The following is an 18657-nucleotide window of genomic DNA, read 5'->3' as shown; positions in this document are numbered from 1 at the left end:
TGGTGCGTGTGTGTATACACACACAACACACATACATTCGCGGTATCGTTTCAAGTGGAAACCTATCAAAACCCATCACGTTACCATTTTCTCTCAACTGCTCGGCGAGTGAATAAAAAGCAAAACATTCATATCATAGATACATAAGTATTTCATACGTTTGAAATGCTACATGGTAGAAAACAACATGTGTGGAAGATATAATGCGTGAGAATCATCACTTGTTTGGTGTAAGATAATGTGACAAAATACATTTCCTGATGATTTCCGTATCATACTGATGAATCCATCGTTCAACGCCATTACACAGGCGTGTCCGTCCATGAAAACATCTTTTGAAATCAGCAGTTCAGAGTGCTTATACAGTATACACAGCAGGTCTAGTCCACGTAAGCGAACGGCGTTCCTTCCTCGCTGCTTGCTGTAACCGGCCAGAGGTACAGCAGGAAGAAAGATCATAAACTGGTTCACCTGTGCTGTTCCTCCGTCCATTCTTGCGATGTATAGGTGCCTATCTTTTTGTTTATGCAATCTTTAAGAATAAAAGATGAAATTAAAAAAATAATCCCTCCAAGCATAAAGTTTTGATCGCCAAACATCTGTCCAGGGCGATTTACGATAAGTCAGTCTTCGGCCGTGCAGGTATGAGAGGCTGCCGCAAGATCATGACGATGGTGGGAGTGTTTCACGCTGGGTCGGATGGGACGGCTGGGGGAAGAGGCTACATGATGATGTTCATCTCTGCACTATCCTCCTTAAACTTCGTTCCGTTCCTGAAAATCACGTCCATGAAGAATTCCCGCGCCAGCGGCGCCTCCAGGAAAATTGACAACGTCCCAGTGAACACGGAGCACAGGTAGACGATGAGGAATATTCTGTCTATCACCATGGCGACAATCTTCCATTCTTCCTTTGCCTGCAAATAGTGAAGCAGAGAGAGGGAGAAAGAAAATGATTGTCAAATTCGTCCAGCAAGTGCTGAACAAATACATGTACTATGCAAGAAGAATTTTCCCCGAATCTTTGTCCAATTATCTGCCCAGAAAAAACAGTGACTGGAAACGAAGGAGGTACATTGTACATAGAAGTGAAGAGAGTGGGGGAGGGAAAACAGAAAATTTATCTGAAATGTATATCGCCATCATGTTGAACAAAAGCAAACATTTCGCGGTTTGCTTCAAAAAAAAAAAGAAAAGAAAAGCAATTAAATAGACTGAAATTATGATTCAAAAGCCTTGAGTGATGTAGGCTCTTTGGATCTTAAACAATCACCAACACTGCAATTCGTTTTTGCCAGTTTATCATTAATATGATAGTTGATGTGGTGTTCTTTGATGCGTGAATAATCATGATAGAACGGACTCTCGTTAGTTTCATCTCTCTCCCTCTCTTCATGAAAAGCATAGCACAACATTACAGACACTTTTTCAATTATTGTCTTCGATAGTAGATGATTGCACGGATGTGTATGTCTTTGTGTGTGTGTGTGTGTGTACGCGCACTTTTGCATGTTGTTAGATCTACAGATGTCTGTACTGTCACACACACCTTATTCTCTGCCTTCACTTTCCTAAGGCTGCGTTCACATAGAAGTATTCGGTATTCGCTATTCGCTATTCGCTATTCGCTATTCGCTATTCGAGCACCGAGTACACCATCACCCGCACCGTCAACTCACCATCCCATGCAGTGAGGATTTCTTCCTCCTACATCCCAGCAAATCTTATTAACAATTTCTAAACTGCATCAGACTGTCAGTCTGCATGCTTATTTTTGCTAAAGGGCAAATCCAGACTAAAATTGTCATTATTTCATAAACGAGAGACGGTAATACGCTGCAAGAAAATCGAACAAGCTCGATTCCCACTTTGCTATACTATTCGCAGCAATTCGGTACTTTCGAATAGTGCCCTCTTATGTGAACCGGTGTGAGGAAATCCTATCGTTCGATTCAAGCTATTCGCGTGCCCTCGAAAACGAGCCCCGAATACCCGAATAGTATAGGCCTACTTCTATGTGAACGCAGCCTAATCGTCCTGTCTTCTGTAATAATAGAGCAAGCACACAAAGGATGTCACAGTACCTTGGTTGCATATTCGTTGTTAATACTGCGAGAGGTGAGGTACATGATATCTTCCACCGTGTTCTGCGCTATCATGTATTCCAGGGGTGGTTCCATCTGTGGCGGTAACCGATTGTTGCTGGGCGTGCCGGAACGGATGTTACTTTCAGCGAGACCGTGGGCGTGGCCAAGGCTGTGGGCGTGGCCGATGCTGTGACCGTGGGAGTGATCACCATCCTGCATGCTGTAGTGAGACACAGTGCTATTTTTATCATTGTAGGGCGTGTAGAAGCGTTCTGCCTTGAGGTTCTTCTGCGCCACGAGGCAATTCAGCAGCGGCTCAACAGCTGGGTTCATCGGCATCGCGTTCTGGGAGTTTCTACCCCTTTGAATGGTGTTTTTCTCCACTGTTAAGGACATAAAAAGAAAACATACCCAATCAAAGACAAGATTTAACTTCTTTTTTTTTTTGATGTATTGTACACCAAAGGTTGTTGCTTTGTATTAATTCGTTGTTGTTGCTTTTACAAACAACTGCCTTCAATATAATATTTCCACCTGAACAATAGTAATAATGTATTATTGTCGACACTGTCACTCTTTCATTATGAGTTCGCATGTGTCATGACTTTACTCTAACTTCAGTTGTTCCGGTCAGCATCGTAATGATGTTACGGAAAATTTGTCGTGATTATTGTGAAAATGACTTCATAAATTTGAATGTGGAAAAAAATTATCCATGGAATCGATCGACTACTATCATGTACTGCGATATTAGGCCTACAGCTATATTTCCCAATGTGTATGATTTAATTATGAACTGTGGTATGTACTGCTATTGCCAGACATCTCCAAGATTTGATCAGCTATATTCCACGATAGTGGACATCAGTATTCGAAAGCTGGATGAAAAAAAAAATAACAGAAAGTTTGATCTGTGGTCAGGAACGGTTGGAACGATCAAACATTGTAATCATGGTTATCACTTACGGTTTTGAGTAATCAGTGATACTGCCTGTTTGTTTTTGCTCGGGTTTTTTTTTTTCCTGCAAAAGTATCAAGGCAAATTTTTAGTATGAAATCTATTGATCTTCAGAGGTCTGTAATCGTTGATTGACTGATTGTTTTATTTCAGGCTTAAGACATTGAACAGATAACTTGATATCTTGTTTTAGAGTGATCTCTCGTGGGAGACCCTACTGTGACCCGCCTACTGAACAGAATACTTGAAATTAAACCATTTAACTCCTATTTTACCCTGAATATCATTGATGTCTGCTTCGGAGGAATGTGATGAAGTTTCGTTTAGCATCGCATCCACGTGATTGCTCGTTGCCATGGAATCTCGCGCTGCCATGTTGACGTTGTGAATGTCCCTCCTCTTCCGCTGGTCCGGCCGCTGCAGCCCGACGAATCGTGGCAGCACGTCGAGGAACACCGTTCTGACCCAAGGAGGCATGGTGTGGGTGTACGGAGATCGGTGTCGAATGTTCAGGATAAACACCGTCAAAACAATAGAGGACGCCACCACCGTCATGGTGAAAAGAAGATACTTAACAATCAGGGGGAAATTGTTTGCGTTAGAGGGTATGCACTGCGTGACCAGTAGCAGGAACCATACCATGGATAGAAGGACCGATGTGCACAGCGACATTTTACCAGTAATATCAGGTGGGAGGTAGAACACAAGCACCGTATTGAAGGATATGATTCCGCAAGGAAGGAGCAGATAGGCGAAATAGAACAGGGGCTTCCTCCGGAGAACAAAGGTGTACGTCACGTCAACGTAGGTCTCATTGCAACATGGGTACTTCATTACGTGGCGCTCCGCTGGCGAGTTTACAATTGTCCATTCACCGTTCTCCCAGTAGTCCTTCTTCTCAGCGTTCTCGCTCACCGGCTTTAGGTCTATCTTCTGAAAGTCGTAGGACCAGGACCCGAACTTCATGACGCACTTCTGCTCGTCAAAGGGAAAGTACTGGACATCAATCTTACAAGAGCTCTGGTAATAAACTGGAGGGAACCACTGCACGGTGCCGTTGTGGTAGATACTCGCCCAGGCGTGGGACCGCATGTCAAAAGTTCCATTGGCACTGCATACAAAGAGGAAAGATGGAAATAAAGATTTTCTAAAAGGGATCGTACAGTTTTGGTTGAGACCTAATTTCAGGTTTCTAACATTTGTTGGTGAGATAATGAGAAACCTCTTATGAAATATGAAAGAGCATGTAATTCTATGAGGAATTCAACATTTATTTGATGAAAATTGGTTCTGAAATGGCTGAGATATCCGAAAAAGAGCGATTCTGATAAAGTGTGGGACCCACACTTTATTACGATCACTTTGTTTTACTTTGTTTTTGGATGATTCAGTTATGCCAAACCCGATTTTCATCAAATAAACTTTGAATGCCTCTTAAAAAATGGTATGCTCTGTACTATATCATAAGTGTTTTATTGGTATCTCACAGAAAGTTCAAAGCCCAATTCTTATCTCCACCAATACTGTACGATCCCTTTAAACGTTCCATGTATTTACCTTGAATAATGAACACCCATCAGTGGGTCAACAGAATGCTGTAACTATATAAGTTATGTATAAATCGAACATGCACTATAATAAACAGCGCGTGTGTACATAGACATTTTGGGCATTTGCTACCGTCTGCTTGGGAAGTTTTGTCTCTATTATTTTAAACTAATATTAGGGTCTTCAATTGTATTTAAATAATACATTTGTGCTTTCATGTCTAGAACGACTTCAGAATTAGGCTCTTAAGTGAGTGACAAACCAGCACTGTAAGAACGACACCAAAGATCGCAATGAGCGGCGAATATTAACAAATGTTGCGCATTTTGGATTCGCCCGCCAACTTTTCTGACAAAATGTTGGTGAAAAACAGGATTCGTCTCTACCATTAGCGACATCTAGCGACTTCCAGCGATGTTTAAGGCCGTGTCACACCATTCCGGGCAAGCCTTGGGTGCGACTTGCGAAGAACATTTTTTTTTTTTTTTTCTACCCGGAGTTCCCCGAAGGTGACCCACAGGTGGCAGTACCTATTATTAGCACGTATCTCACCTGTAGTTACCTGGAGTTGCGTACGCAAGTCCTCTTTACCTGCAGCCAAGTTTTGGCCCTTTCACATCTTTCCGGGCAACATACGCGGGTTTGATGCGTGTTGGAATTTTCCAGCTTACCGGACAATTTTTTAGGGCGGACAAGGATTTGGGCGAGTTTTGCATGTGTCTTACTTGCTGGACGCGTTCTATTTAAGTTCTATTTGCGGGTATTCTGTGTGATCTGCGTGCCAGGCGCGTTGGGGCTGACAGCTCAGTGAAGAAATTCCTCTGAAGGAATGGCAGAAGTCCCACAGAATATCATTACCTTGGCCGCATGCGCGGACTGCGAAGTACCTGCGTTACAGCTGCGAAGTACCTGCGTGGGAATCGCCTGCGACTTTCACCTGACAGTACCTAGCGCGCCTAGCGCGTATTGCTAGGAGGTGCGCACGCAAGTCTGATTTACCCGCAGCCAAGTTTTGAGCATTACCAAAACTTTTTCGGGGTGAGTCGCGAGGGTTTGCCAGCAGAGGTACAAGCAGAACGCCAGTAGGAGGCCCTTAGCGGCAGCACCTTGCAGGCAACTCCCACGCAGGTTAGTAACTATTTGCCAACCATTTACCACTAGTATTTTAATGTTTGAGAACTTTTGCCAACTTCTGCAAAAGTACCAGGCGAATCTACCAGGAGTCAACCCTATAACAAGGGTGAGCAACCCTTCCCCTACACTCCGATTTCTCCTGACCGCAATCGAAGAGTATTTTCGAGATGGATTTCCAGAATATGGAAATGAATTTATGCCAGGAAGAAGCCCGACGTAATGCTGCCCTTGAAGAACTGCTTTGCGTAGCTGCTGCGGCTACAACTATCGTGCAAATCAAGAGAAAGAAAGAAGATGTTCAGCAGCAGGAGGCCTAGTAGCACCCTCCTGGACTGGTGCTGGAGGGAGTTCTTCCGCGGCCGGGGGCCTCGCGGTATGGACTTAGCCCGACCCCCGAGGGGTTTTCGCCCTCCTTTTAGTTCCTTGTTCCTTCGGCATGGTGAATTTCTCTCAATGGGTGGATTTTATAATGTAAGCATGGTCACGTGTCGGTAACATTGGTGAAGTCCAAAGACTTTCCGCGACACCGTCTGACAACCATTTGCAAAGACTTACGACTGTTTTGCCAACGCTTGTAACTGTTTGCGGGGGAAAAAATCATTCGCAAAGAAATTTCGAACATGTTCAAAATTTCAAAATAACAAAAACAAAATTGTTTGAGAATTTTCTTGCAACCTGTAACGAACCTCTTGCAACCTTTTACGAACCCTGGCAAAATCCCAAATTCGCTGAGTTCGCAAGTATTCGCCGCTCAGTGAGATACATGTACACCTTAAATATTCTCGACTGTTCGAATTGATGCCAATGCCAAGCTCAACGATAAAATTTCATCTGAGAGCATTTTCAGATTGCAGATAAGATATTAAGGAAACGTCTTCTTGTAATGACAACTATAGACATGGATATTACAGATAATATTTGAAATAAATAACCTATTGATGTAAGTAATTGAATAAGTGTTCAAATTTCGATGACTGTTTTTTTTTACAAAGGTCATTGATTTCATTCTTGACATAAGACATTTGTGCTGAGAATATGAATACATGAAGGGGCCCATACGCACATAATTAGGCAGTAATTAATGATGTTGGTTATTGCGTATATAGCTTGTAATAATGCAACTGGATTTGATAGTCTCCATCCCAGCTCTTTAGGTTGGCAGCAGTTCTTTGACAGCAGCATCGCAGGCACACATATTAATCTATCCTGAAAGATAAAGGGCAGTTTTCTGAAGACAAACGGCATAAATTAACTCTTTTCATAATTGTGTTTTTTATCATCACCGTTATTTCTAGTATCTTTGTTGTCATTATCGACATTATTTTTTTGAAATACAAGTGTGTTAGCGTTCTGATTATAATTGTCAGTGGCGGTGCTATCGTCATTACACTATCATCATTAACCACGCATGGCTGTGTGATTGAAAATGCTCTCTTCAATAAAGCAACTTACTTGTTGTAGATGACAATGTCTGGGAGCCATACTTTAATGCATGGCACTTTGATGTTGCTGATCCCACCATAGTCTTGTGGATTCCACACAAAATTATAGTCGTGCCAAATCTGTAATGGGGAGATTGCAATGAATATAACTTAAATAATAGGTAGCGTATTACTCAGCACACTGCATGTGTGAGATACTGGTATCATCATTTCCCAGATAGTGTAGGTATGTCTCAGTGCTTTGCTGCCATCTAGCGACAACATACAGGATACGTATAGTTCATCATTTGCACTTAACGATGCCAAGATTTCGCCTAGACAGAGGTACCTGTTCCTGTCTTGTCCCGCATGCAGTGGAAAAGGGAAACCTATGATAAAATGCGCCTTAAAGGCATGTTGTAAGCAACCTTCTCAACAGCACATGATAATATGAACATTGTATGATTTCAAAAGTTGGAACTCGATTTTTTTCTGTGTGTCCAAGATCCAAATTTCTGTAAGTGCTGGGCATGTCTGGATGCAAGTGGTATTGTTTGGGTGTGAGATGGGAGCTATTGTATTTATGCACGAGTTTGAGTCTAAAAAAAAAAAATAAATAAATAAGTTTGAGCTATTAGAGCTGGAGTTTCAACTGGCTAAAATATTCAAACAGCTGTCACTTCTCTTTCTTGTAAACAAAAATTCCACAGGCGAATCGTGCCTTGTGCCTTTGATCTCGGCTTTCGATGCCGCCATCTTTTTGAACAATCTTAAGATTCATTTGGAATCTTTAACATTTCGGGTATTTAACGCTTGTTTGTTTATAAAATTTTAAAAGTTAAATTTTCCCGAATAATAAGATATCAAAAAGAAAAGCCAATTCCGTCCAGAGCTGTGTGCAAAAGTGTAAATCGGAGATGTAAAAGTGTTTGAAACTGTAGCCTCCTTCAGAGCCAATTTTATAACTTTTCCACCTTATTCAAACAAAATGAAACCTATATATATATATATATATATATATATATGACACACACACACTGTATATATTATAATCTTCAAGTATAGTACTTATAAATGTCGGATAAATGTTTCGTCGTCAATGTGGTACTTGACGGTGAAATAAGTTGACAATTGAGTTATTTGTGTGTAATCACTCTATATCATTTTGTTGGAAAAGTACGTATGAGTGCATATTGTTTGTGTTGTCATTGCTCATTTACTTTGTTGCATTGGTATTTACCTGTTTCATCCATACTTTCGAAGTTAAAACTTGATTTTTCTCGTCCTGAAAAAAAAAGCAAGAGAGAAAAGGATTGTTAGTTTTAAGTATTAACGATGATGACGCACTAAATAATGCATTGTTATTATAATTCAATCATCGATTTCAGATCACAACATTCTTTTTGTAAGAATCAACTCATACTATAAGATATGGTTGCAAGGAGATGATAATCGAAATTGATCGCTTTCTTGCTTTTAGACAAATTAATATATGGAAGATCAATTTTGATAAAGAAATCAAATGAAATGCGTGTTTGTCTTGTTCTGCTTTGCTTGTTACATTTTAAATCCCTTCTCACTTAAAGATAAAGTGATTGATTTAACGCAAATGAAAATATAATTATTACTGTTCTTGCTTTTTGAAAATATTAATCTGGTAATAGGTTGCATTTTTTGTGTGTGACCTATGCTTTTATCGGGTAAGATTAATGATAAAACTAGAAATGTCGCTACGGCGACTGGTATGCCTCCGCCATAATGCATGGTTCTCCTAATAGGTCTATAGAACAATGATAAACAATGTATGATGACAGTTTCACATAATTGGCAAAATATTACAATGACAGGTTTGTCACAAATGTGCTGAATGTTCCACTTTCCTTGAACTAGGTTTAATTGGATGAATGACTAAGTTTTCAGAGTGCAGGTATTTGGGAATTTGAGGATTTTACCTGACTTCTGACCCTTTTATAAGTTTGTAATGCATAGAGTAATTTACAAGGTGTGGGGAAAAAGTGTAATTTCAGTATTAAATGGTAAAATATTAGTATTTAAATCTGCCTTTGACCCTTGACCTTTGACCTTAAAGTTCCAAAGAGAATCAATGTTAGGTAGAACATGCATAAAGTATGTAGGCCTAATAAGTTTTGTGATGATACCTTGAGTTATTTTCCAGAAATGGCGGAAGAAGTGAAATTTAGCACTTGCACTTGACCTTTGAGCTTTCGGCAAGAAACTTTTCACAGAATATCTATTGGGTAATACATGTATATTTCAAGTTTCAAGAAAAATCCTGCAGTCACTGCATAAATATGAGGGAAGTAGTGACATTTTGAGGAGTTGACCTAGACCTTTGACCCATGACCCCTAAATTCCCTAGATAATCACTGCCAGTCAGTAAAATGCATATTTACTAAGTTCCACAAAGATGCCTTGAACCATTTGTGAGATATGGAGAAAAGCGTACAATTTCAAGATTTTACCTTGACCTTTGACCCTTAACCTTTGACCTCATGACCTGAAACTCTCTCTGGAGAATCTTTATTTAGTAGTACATATATACACTAAGTTTCAAGAAAATACCTTCAGGCATTGCATGGATATGGGGGAAATAGTGAAATTTTGAGCATTTGACCTTGACCTTTGACCTTGAGCATGTGCACCCAAAAGTTAATAGGCACAACTTCGCCCACTCGTACATATACATGCCAAGTTTCATTAGGATGCCTTAAATGTTTTTTTAGTTACGCTGTCCACAAAATTGATTACGGACGGAAGGACGGACGGAAGGACGGAAGGACGGACGGACGGACGGACGGACGGACAACCCGAAAACGTAATACCTCCGGCACCACTTCGTGGCGGAGGCATAAAAAAGGCTTAATATGGGTTCCGCGATGAATTCACAGTTCGCATGGTTTATTTTACAATTCAATTGCCAAGTGGGGGCATGGAGAAAAAGTAATTTAATGATTTTGAAAGTGTAATACCGTGATACTGTATTACATTTTCAAAAACAGTGAATTTCATGAGTGTTGTGCTAACCTCCTTGATCAACTTTTGACAGAAAAGAAGCGTTTTGCAATAGTGGTCATGTGGCACCCAAATATATTGGAATATATACTTAGATAAAGTGGTTATGACAAAGTGTCTGATATTCCACGTGTAATATACGAAAAGTATGACATGCGATATCACAAAAAAAAAGTTCTAATGACTCATTTCTGCTTTCGTGTGACAAGTTATTACTCGTATCTCGGATGAGAATCAAAACCTGAAGAATACAACGTAATGGTTAGTCAACTCACTGCGGTGTTTATTCCTCATAGGTAAAAGAGAAAATAAATAAAGTAGATTACCATTTATAAGCCAGTTCACAGTTCAGTTTTGTGCATGAGCAGAAAAAGATGTCATTCGTTCCAACAGACATGTTGGTTTTTAAATTCACTGGGATAATAATCGGTGTCTTAATGATTATTATTGTGATCCTTATAAATGCTGCTTTCCAGCATATCCACCTGACAGCAGCAGTGGTATTTGGCAATATCAATAGAAAGAGATTGTTAATACAGTACATTAAAGGCAAATAATGAAATGGATGCTTTCCCCAAGTGTTGATATACGGATCATTCTGGTCAGCTGGTCTACGCGAGTTCATTTTTTGTTTAGACAGGGACTGATGAATCCCATAAATTGTTACGTCTTATGCATTATAATAATAGATTGGTTTGATTTATTTCTTTCTTTAAAATTCACACCCGTCATACGGACGACCGGCCTAAAAGGCCTATGAGTGATAAATATAAATCAAACATAGAAAGTAATACAAAATATATAAATATATCATGTAGTATACATACAGACAATAACACATAATTTAACACAACACAAGAGAGAATGGGCTAAATAATACATGAAAGAGATATTCAGTTGTGGGAATATAATAAATTGTTACGGCACGTTAAAATAAGATTGGCAAAGCTGGCTACTTGACAGCACAGTGAATCTGATGCCATTAAAGAAAAAGGAATTGTTGGTAATTAGACAACTGAGGAAAAGTAGGATCTCTTTCTGATATAATACTAAATTGTGATCTGAAATCATCATATGCAGAACAAATCATAAAACAATGAAACTCATCTTCTACATCACCGGAATTACAGATTATACAAAATCTTTCATCGTGTGGGACATTTTTGTAACGTCCGGTTTCAAGGGCAATATGTCGCTCTGAAAACGAGTGAAGTGCCCCTAACCGACTGAGAAAAAAAGAAAAGAAAGGTCATTCATATCAATGGGCCCATGAGGTAACTCCGAACTGGCCTATTTTATATGGTCTCATATCTTTTGATACTTTCTTTTTTTGAGAGAGAGAGAGAGAGAGAGAGACAAACAGAGATAGAAGCCTCAAGAAGCTTCTATGAAAATGCTTACCACATCAAGAATCTGTGAGATAGCCAGACCGAACTGGATTTGGAGAACGTCCGATGCATTCTGGTTTGGAAGAACGAATGGGCTATAATGTGACGGGAACAGGTACTCACGGAGGCGCTCTTCATCGTCGGACGCAAGGCATGCTGGGTTGAAGAAAGAGAGAGAGAGAAAACACTTCTCGTTATGACGAAGTATTCGGGACTTCTGTTATATTGAAATTTTGTTATAGCCAAAGAGTATGGTGGGTGCAGGGCCTAGATGATGATTTTAGGACCTGGATTTCTGTTTCGTTGTAACGAGAATTTCGTTACAAGCGCGTTCGTTATAACGGGAATGCTGTGTAGTTGTTGTTACCAAATTTTGAGGAGGACTTGGGGAATGGAGAGAAAATACAAAATATTGTTGCTATCGATCCTTCGCCTTGAGCATGACCTCGTTAAAGGGAACTCTTTTTTTTTGTCGAACATGTCTCGTCATTGTATTTAACGATTTTCATGTTGCACTGTATACTTTTATAATCTGTCGGGGCACCGTATGCATAGAAGAGTTGAAAGGCTCTTAGTTTGCAAACAGAGTGTCTAGAGTTTGAATACTGATATCCTGTCTGATGCCTTTATACGTCCACAAGTTGTTTTGCCTACAGATGCTAGCACCTCATGTCTAATACATTGTATTTCTCAGAACACGAACGTTTAAATAGAGATGATATGACCCTAGTGTGGAGCAGTGTGAACACTGAAAGGGCTCTCCTGAGCAATTAAGACCACCACCAATGATTAGAATTTTGTTATAACAACAACGATTGTCGTCTTCAGACCTTTTGAGCAGTCGATGGAATACAATAAAAAACAATAACATCCTTTGATTAATGGAGAACAATCCACTTATTACTTTGATTTGTCATTATTTATTTATTTATTTATTTATTTATTTATTTATTTATTTATTTATTTATTTATTTATTTATTTATTTTTTGCAAACATCAAGGAGAATGTAGTGTATGGTCTGTGCTGTGTCCTTGATACCAAACTTGTGCACTGTGCATCAAAGAATGATATGGCCAGCAAGGATCACTAAATCTCATTGTAGTTTTCTCTCAAGTCTGTGGTATAAACTTGTAATACCCATAGTGGGTTTGGTGTAATAAGTTTGGATAATTCCAGCTTTTGACAGATGATATATGTTATCATCATGTACAGACAACTTCCGATGCTCTTGAAAATATTTCATTTCACACACAGTAATAAATTCATTTCAAAAGTTTCCATAAGACAGTGTGTCTTGAAGTATATAACATGATACCATGCATGCTTATCACTTCCTTAACGAAAAATATTTACAAACACCTGTATGTGACTCGGACATGAAATAGCGTAATCATGTTGAAATATTCCTCCAGTTGATACCATGAAATAGGAGAGATATACAACCCACTTGAGAGTGGACGAATGGAGGATTGTGAAAGCGAATTATGTGAAGAATTCTAGCTTTCCAGAGTTTGCTCGATATGTCACCGTCATGCGTGTGTGCACACCCGTTGCAAGCGTTAGTCGATAAAACGACTTAAATGCCGGCGAAATTGGGCAAGTATTTGATCGATGTCGGCTTCTTCACGCTCCCGCTACTGTCGCGTTGCCTTGCGGCGGCACATGACCACTCACAACCGTCGCCTTCACTTAGCGAGTAACTAAGATTGATGGTTTGATGGAGGGATCTTGTTACCTCATCTCATGAGCTCCTTTCTCGCGGTAAGTAGGAAAGTATCATAGAGCCACATCGGAATAGTCTCTGGTGCAACATCGACAATACGTCTTTAAGTGTTTTCTCTTGTTTCGCTTCGCTATATTCTTCGTCAGGAAATAAAAGAGATAGCCTGCAGCAAGCCATGACGTCAGCACATATCCTGAATTTAGGAAAAGAAGTAGTCGTATGCCCCTTGTATACTAGTGTGTCCAGCGTCTTCACCAATGCGACTTCACACTTTACAAGCAAGTGATATGATATATATATATATATATATATACATATATATATATATATATATATATATATATATATATATATATACATATATATTCACATTATCAATAATGACACGGGGTTGCGTTTGGATATGTTTTTTTTTTTTTCACGAACAAAAATCCTTTACAATGTGCCACAAGCACCATTACAACTGCCCATTTGCAAATCCTACCTCTTCAGATGAAATTTCGTCCCTAGACATTCTAATGAATGACGCTCACTATAAGTTTTGATTGAAACCAAAATAAGAACTTAAATCTGCTGAGCTAATGCTTCAATGCTAAAGTTCATATGAGATGAGCTGCGACCCGATGAGCCGAGATAAAGGATGCTATTCAAAGAAAGTCAGTTCCACGAGATGAAAGAAAGATGAAAGAAACAGATGACAAACATGATAAAGAAAGCATCAACATTTCAGTTTCGGATAGCTTGAACGCTCGAGCTTTATGTATATACACTCAAATAAGTGAATCTTAAGCAAATTGAGCTGGCTGTGAGAACCAAGTAAACTGGAGGAGATCAAACGAGAAGCACCCAATGCAACTAATGTCAATTTAGATGAGCTCAAATAGAGTGGATTCGAAGCTCAAACAGCGTGGATTCGAAGCTCAAAGTGAACAAGCCAAAACCAAACAAGGCGAACCCAAACTAAGCATGGCATTTTGGAGCGGGACACGCAATAGTCGAGAGTGTTTTTATTCCTCTTGCAACAATGTTTTGCTGGATTTCGACCTTCACCTGCGGCTAAATGCGGATGTATTCCCTAAGACACCAAAGAGTAAAGTAAAATAAGAAAATGATGCAACGTAAAACAAACAAACAAACACACGCTACAATCTGTCGCGAGTGAAAGACTTCAGCTACAAGACATGATTCAGCCACACCATTCAAAACTAAATTTAAGAAAATCTCAATTTATAGTTATGATACGTATACCATGTATTTCGCGTAATGGGACTTGTAAGACACCATTGCGAGTGGCTGAATTCTCGGTCGAGAATTTCGTGTAATATACAATATCTTATTCATGCTACCACCTTACACATCACTCAAGATTATTCGATTGAATCAAATTATTTATTCCTCATGCCAAAAAGAATACACAAATTGACAACATTATATTATTAATTGTGCATCACATTTACAAGGAAAACAAATGAGAGGAAAATATATATATATATCGCATATGTAAGGGAATCACCAAAGGCCATATTATGAAAGTTCTTGAAGCCGATTTTCTTTACAAATAATTAGGATGCAGATTCGAATCAAGTGGAAGATACATAACGATTTTGCAGAGTACAACTACAGGTTGAAAATATACACTAAACAACAAAACAATAAGATTGGACAAGACAACAAAATAATAAAAGGGGCAAAATCTTAGAAAGACTATTCAATTGCGCTTTTGATCAAAATCATCTTATACTTAAAGGGGATGGCTAGAAACTGATCAGTGGGAATCTAGGTTAGCATGCTTGTACAGTGACGGGGCGATCGTTTACGGCCCCTTAACGATCTCCCCGTCACTGTACAGGTAAGCTAATTAACCTTCAAACATCAATCTGCACATTACTTGAATATGAGACCATTCTGAAGCAAATAATTTTCACACAACGATAGATATATAATGTACTCTTAAATGAATTCCACAAGGATTGGAACAATCATCCCCAGCATTCCCACTGATCAGTTACTAGCCACCCCCTTGAAGTTTTGAAAATGAAATACAATATATATATAGTTGGACATTCTTTGATAATAGACGGTAACTGATTTCAGCATTTGGCGCCATAGTATCAAATGATATAAGATTGCAGTCTTTGAAAACTTATATCTGTACAAACGTTAAAATATCTTATTAGAACTTTAAGTGTTGTAAGCATAATTCTAAAGTAAATAAATTATGGAACTTGACAGGTAAGATACATTTGAAACACGAGAACCTAAATGTAGCCACTTGTAACTGCTTTCATATTTTTTTTTCTTTAACTTGCAGGTTTTTTGTTTTATAGTTAATACCGCAGTGTGTGCAAAAATGTGTGCATTACTATACATTACTCAAAACACTTTTTAAAAAACAACATACGATTCAGTAAGTATAATGAATTATGGCTACATATCATTGTTTTTTGATGACCTGACAAGGTTTAGTCACCATCAGTTGTCACACCAAGAAATTTTGTTCTATTTAACTGCTTGACTTTGTCATTACATACATGTGTTTTTACAACATTGCCACCGACTATTCGTCATCTTAAAATCATATAACAAGTTTTGTTTATGTTTGATACCAAGCGATTTGCAGCAAACCAAGAACACACTTTCTCCATCATTGTCTTAATCATTTGATTAACTTCATGAACATCCCGACCTAAATGAAATACATGTAGGTTGGTATCATTGGAAATAGTATAGAGAACAAATGGCAAATCACTAACAAATAGCAAAGGTAAGGAGAGGGCCCTGTACAGAACCTTGCATAATGCCTGTCTTCTCATAACACAAGTCTGATTTTACATTTTTTACTGTATATATATATATATATATATATATATATATATGATACCTTATATTGAGCTCTTAAACCAATACAAACTATTTCAATGCCTTTAAAGGGGATGGCTAGTAACTTATCAGTGGGAATCAGTGGGAATGCTGGGGGATGATTGTTCCAGTTCTTTTGGGATTCATTTAAGAGTACATTATGTATCTGTTGTGTGAAAATTATTTGCTTCAGAACGGTCTCATATTCAAGTAATGTGCAGTTTAATGCCCCGTCACTGTACAGGCATGCTAACCTGGAAACATTAAACTGCACATTACGTAAATATGAGACCATTCTGAAACATACAATTTTCACACAACAATAGATATAATGTTCTCTTAAATGAATCCCACAAGGTTTGGAACAATCATCCCCCAGCATTCCCATTGATTCCCACTGATCAATTACTAGACATCCCCTTTAACATTGCAGAAATGGTAATGTATAAAGTTTAAAAGTATAGATTGACTACAGGTCTTGTGCATGTAATTATAAACGGGTGCAGGCGAATGTGACAGGTCAAAAACAATACTCGTATACTTATTACACAAGTATAATAATTAGAATGATTTGCTGCAGACTCTGTTTTGTCAATAATATGACAAGTGTTTTGTAATCAGTGCGATTAACGGTTTCAATTACCACGCGGCAAACTACTAAATTTCCTGTGATATTGCCCACGCTTCTTATTACATACCATGACTCTATTTCCTTATAATTACGTTGTATCCTCCTATATCTTTTATTTCGTTGTTCGTTGATGTCATTATGGTTTTTTAAGGTACTCGCGATATAGTAGATAGTGAATACACATCTTTCGAAGCGTGCTATCAAATGATTATGGTTTATCATTCGTTTTCATCCTATGTACACACTTTTGTAATGAAAATTATTGGCAATTGTGTCAATCACCTCCCTCTTTTTTTCTGTCTTCTTCCCATTCCCGTTATCTCCCTCTCTTTCGCTCTGCCTCTCTCTCTCTCTCTCTCTCTCTCTGATGTTCAAAAAACAATTGTAAACACATAAACATGTACATACTTTCTCCTGACAAGAAGAATGGCGTTATGAGTTCTCTAACTTACCTTATGTCCTATAATGTATCCAAAACTGTGTCCGTTAATTATAATTTAGCTGTCTATACGTTCTGGTCAAATCTTCCGCCCGGTGTTTTGCTTTCTACTAAAAAAATGTATACTTACAGCGCATATGCAGTCCCTTTCACACCGGGAATGAACAAACTGACTTAAGCTAATCACTGGCTGACCAATCGGCTGTCAAGCTGTCAAGATCAGAGGCGCATTAGGCTTTTACTACGATGATTAATGAAAAGGAAGATAAGCGTGGTGGACGACAATACATCCAAGAAAAAAACAAAACAAAAACGCATCAACCTCACGACCTGCCACTTGGCTGCAGACTCTATTGATTATCATTATATAGAGTTCCGAATAATATAGAGTTTGACTGGGTAAACCACGACTTTCATGGCGGCCTGCTTCTCCTGTCATCCCACTGTGTGATATTTTAATTCCCTTACTGTTCACTGCACTATATTATTTTAAAAACATTAAATTTTCTTGCATTTTCATCTTATTTCATTGATATCCCAGTGCCGACCAAATGTTATTATGCACACTAGTAAACACGACGTTCTTGTAGAGTATAATAATTATTTCAAATACAGTATTCACATCAACACGTGAATCTTATTTGTATGTAAGTGTATAATCTATTATAAGTTATTTGAAACAGAGTCATGATAGAATCAATGGACCTCGTATTTAATAGGTAATTAAGTAGGCAACTCCACCGAGTTTAACATCATTGATTCGTCTGAAATTAGGCTTTCTATGTAAACATGTAAATTGCATTTTGATCGCCCAACACAGGTAAGTTAGTTTCATCATCCGTGGAACGCAGACTCTAATGGGTTTCTTATGATGACTGTTTAATGAAGACAAAATCTAAGATTACATTCATTTGAGAGTAACATCATTTTGCAGCCTTTAGTGCTTGCCTGCAGTTTTATTCCTCTATATTACTCCCTTTCCCCCCTGTAGGTTGTCCCTTCAAATTCACACGCAAAGCAGTAGGGACCAACAATAATTCATCGTAATACGGGACTGAAATATTAATTGGACATAAGATACGTCACACTACAAGGTTTTTCTGCATTGCCCATTTTCCCGCCAGATACAGTCAGTCGTAGTGTGGTTGTCATTCATATACGTTAACATTCTTTGGCGCAACGCGGCATTTAGTAAATGACGCCACGACTATCGCCTTCAGTGTGCGTGCCTCGCTCTGCTGCATCATGGAGCTCCGCGTCCCGAGAGCTCAACGTCATTTACCCACTTCGCCGAACTGCTTGGCTGCTTGAGAGACAGCCAGCGTGCAATCTTCGATGGCGGGAAGGCGATTATGTATGCGCGTCGCCTGCGTGTACATTCTGGAAAGGATGCAAGGCGACTGTCCAAATATTCGCAAACGCGAATTGAATGACGA

At 38.8% G+C, this 18657-nt stretch overlaps 1 protein-coding gene across 1 annotated transcript; it reads right to left on the bottom strand.

The window, feature by feature from the left end:
• Positions 1–721: 721 nt before the first annotated feature.
• LOC140227891 (neuronal acetylcholine receptor subunit alpha-3-like) lies at positions 722–18600 on the bottom strand. The gene is made up of 7 exons (XM_072308277.1): positions 18504–18600; positions 11582–11724; positions 8388–8432; positions 7179–7288; positions 3320–4155; positions 2084–2469; positions 722–916 (listed from the first exon to the last, which is right to left on the bottom strand). Exons 1-7 carry the CDS (start codon positions 18598–18600, stop codon positions 722–724), a joined length of 1812 nt encoding a protein of 603 aa, XP_072164378.1.
• Between the last annotated feature and the right edge of the window lie 57 nt (positions 18601–18657).

This window comes from Diadema setosum, chromosome 4, assembly GCF_964275005.1.
Source record: "Diadema setosum chromosome 4, eeDiaSeto1, whole genome shotgun sequence".
Classification (NCBI taxonomy): domain Eukaryota; kingdom Metazoa; phylum Echinodermata; class Echinoidea; order Diadematoida; family Diadematidae; genus Diadema; species Diadema setosum.
Note: the sequence above shows the minus strand (reverse complement) of the source record. Positions and strands in the feature narration are given on the sequence as shown.

Coding starts and splice junctions, on each gene's coding strand:
- LOC140227891 (XM_072308277.1), bottom strand. CDS start 18,600: ATGTACACGCAGGCGACGCGCATACATAATCGCCTTCCCGCCATCGAA. Junction 4,156..7,178: donor GACATTGTCATCTACAACAA/GTAAGTTGCTTT, acceptor CTTTGTATGCAG/TGCCAATGGAACTTTTGACA. Junction 917..2,083: donor ACAACGAATATGCAACCAAG/GTACTGTGACAT, acceptor CACTATTTGCAG/GCAAAGGAAGAATGGAAGAT.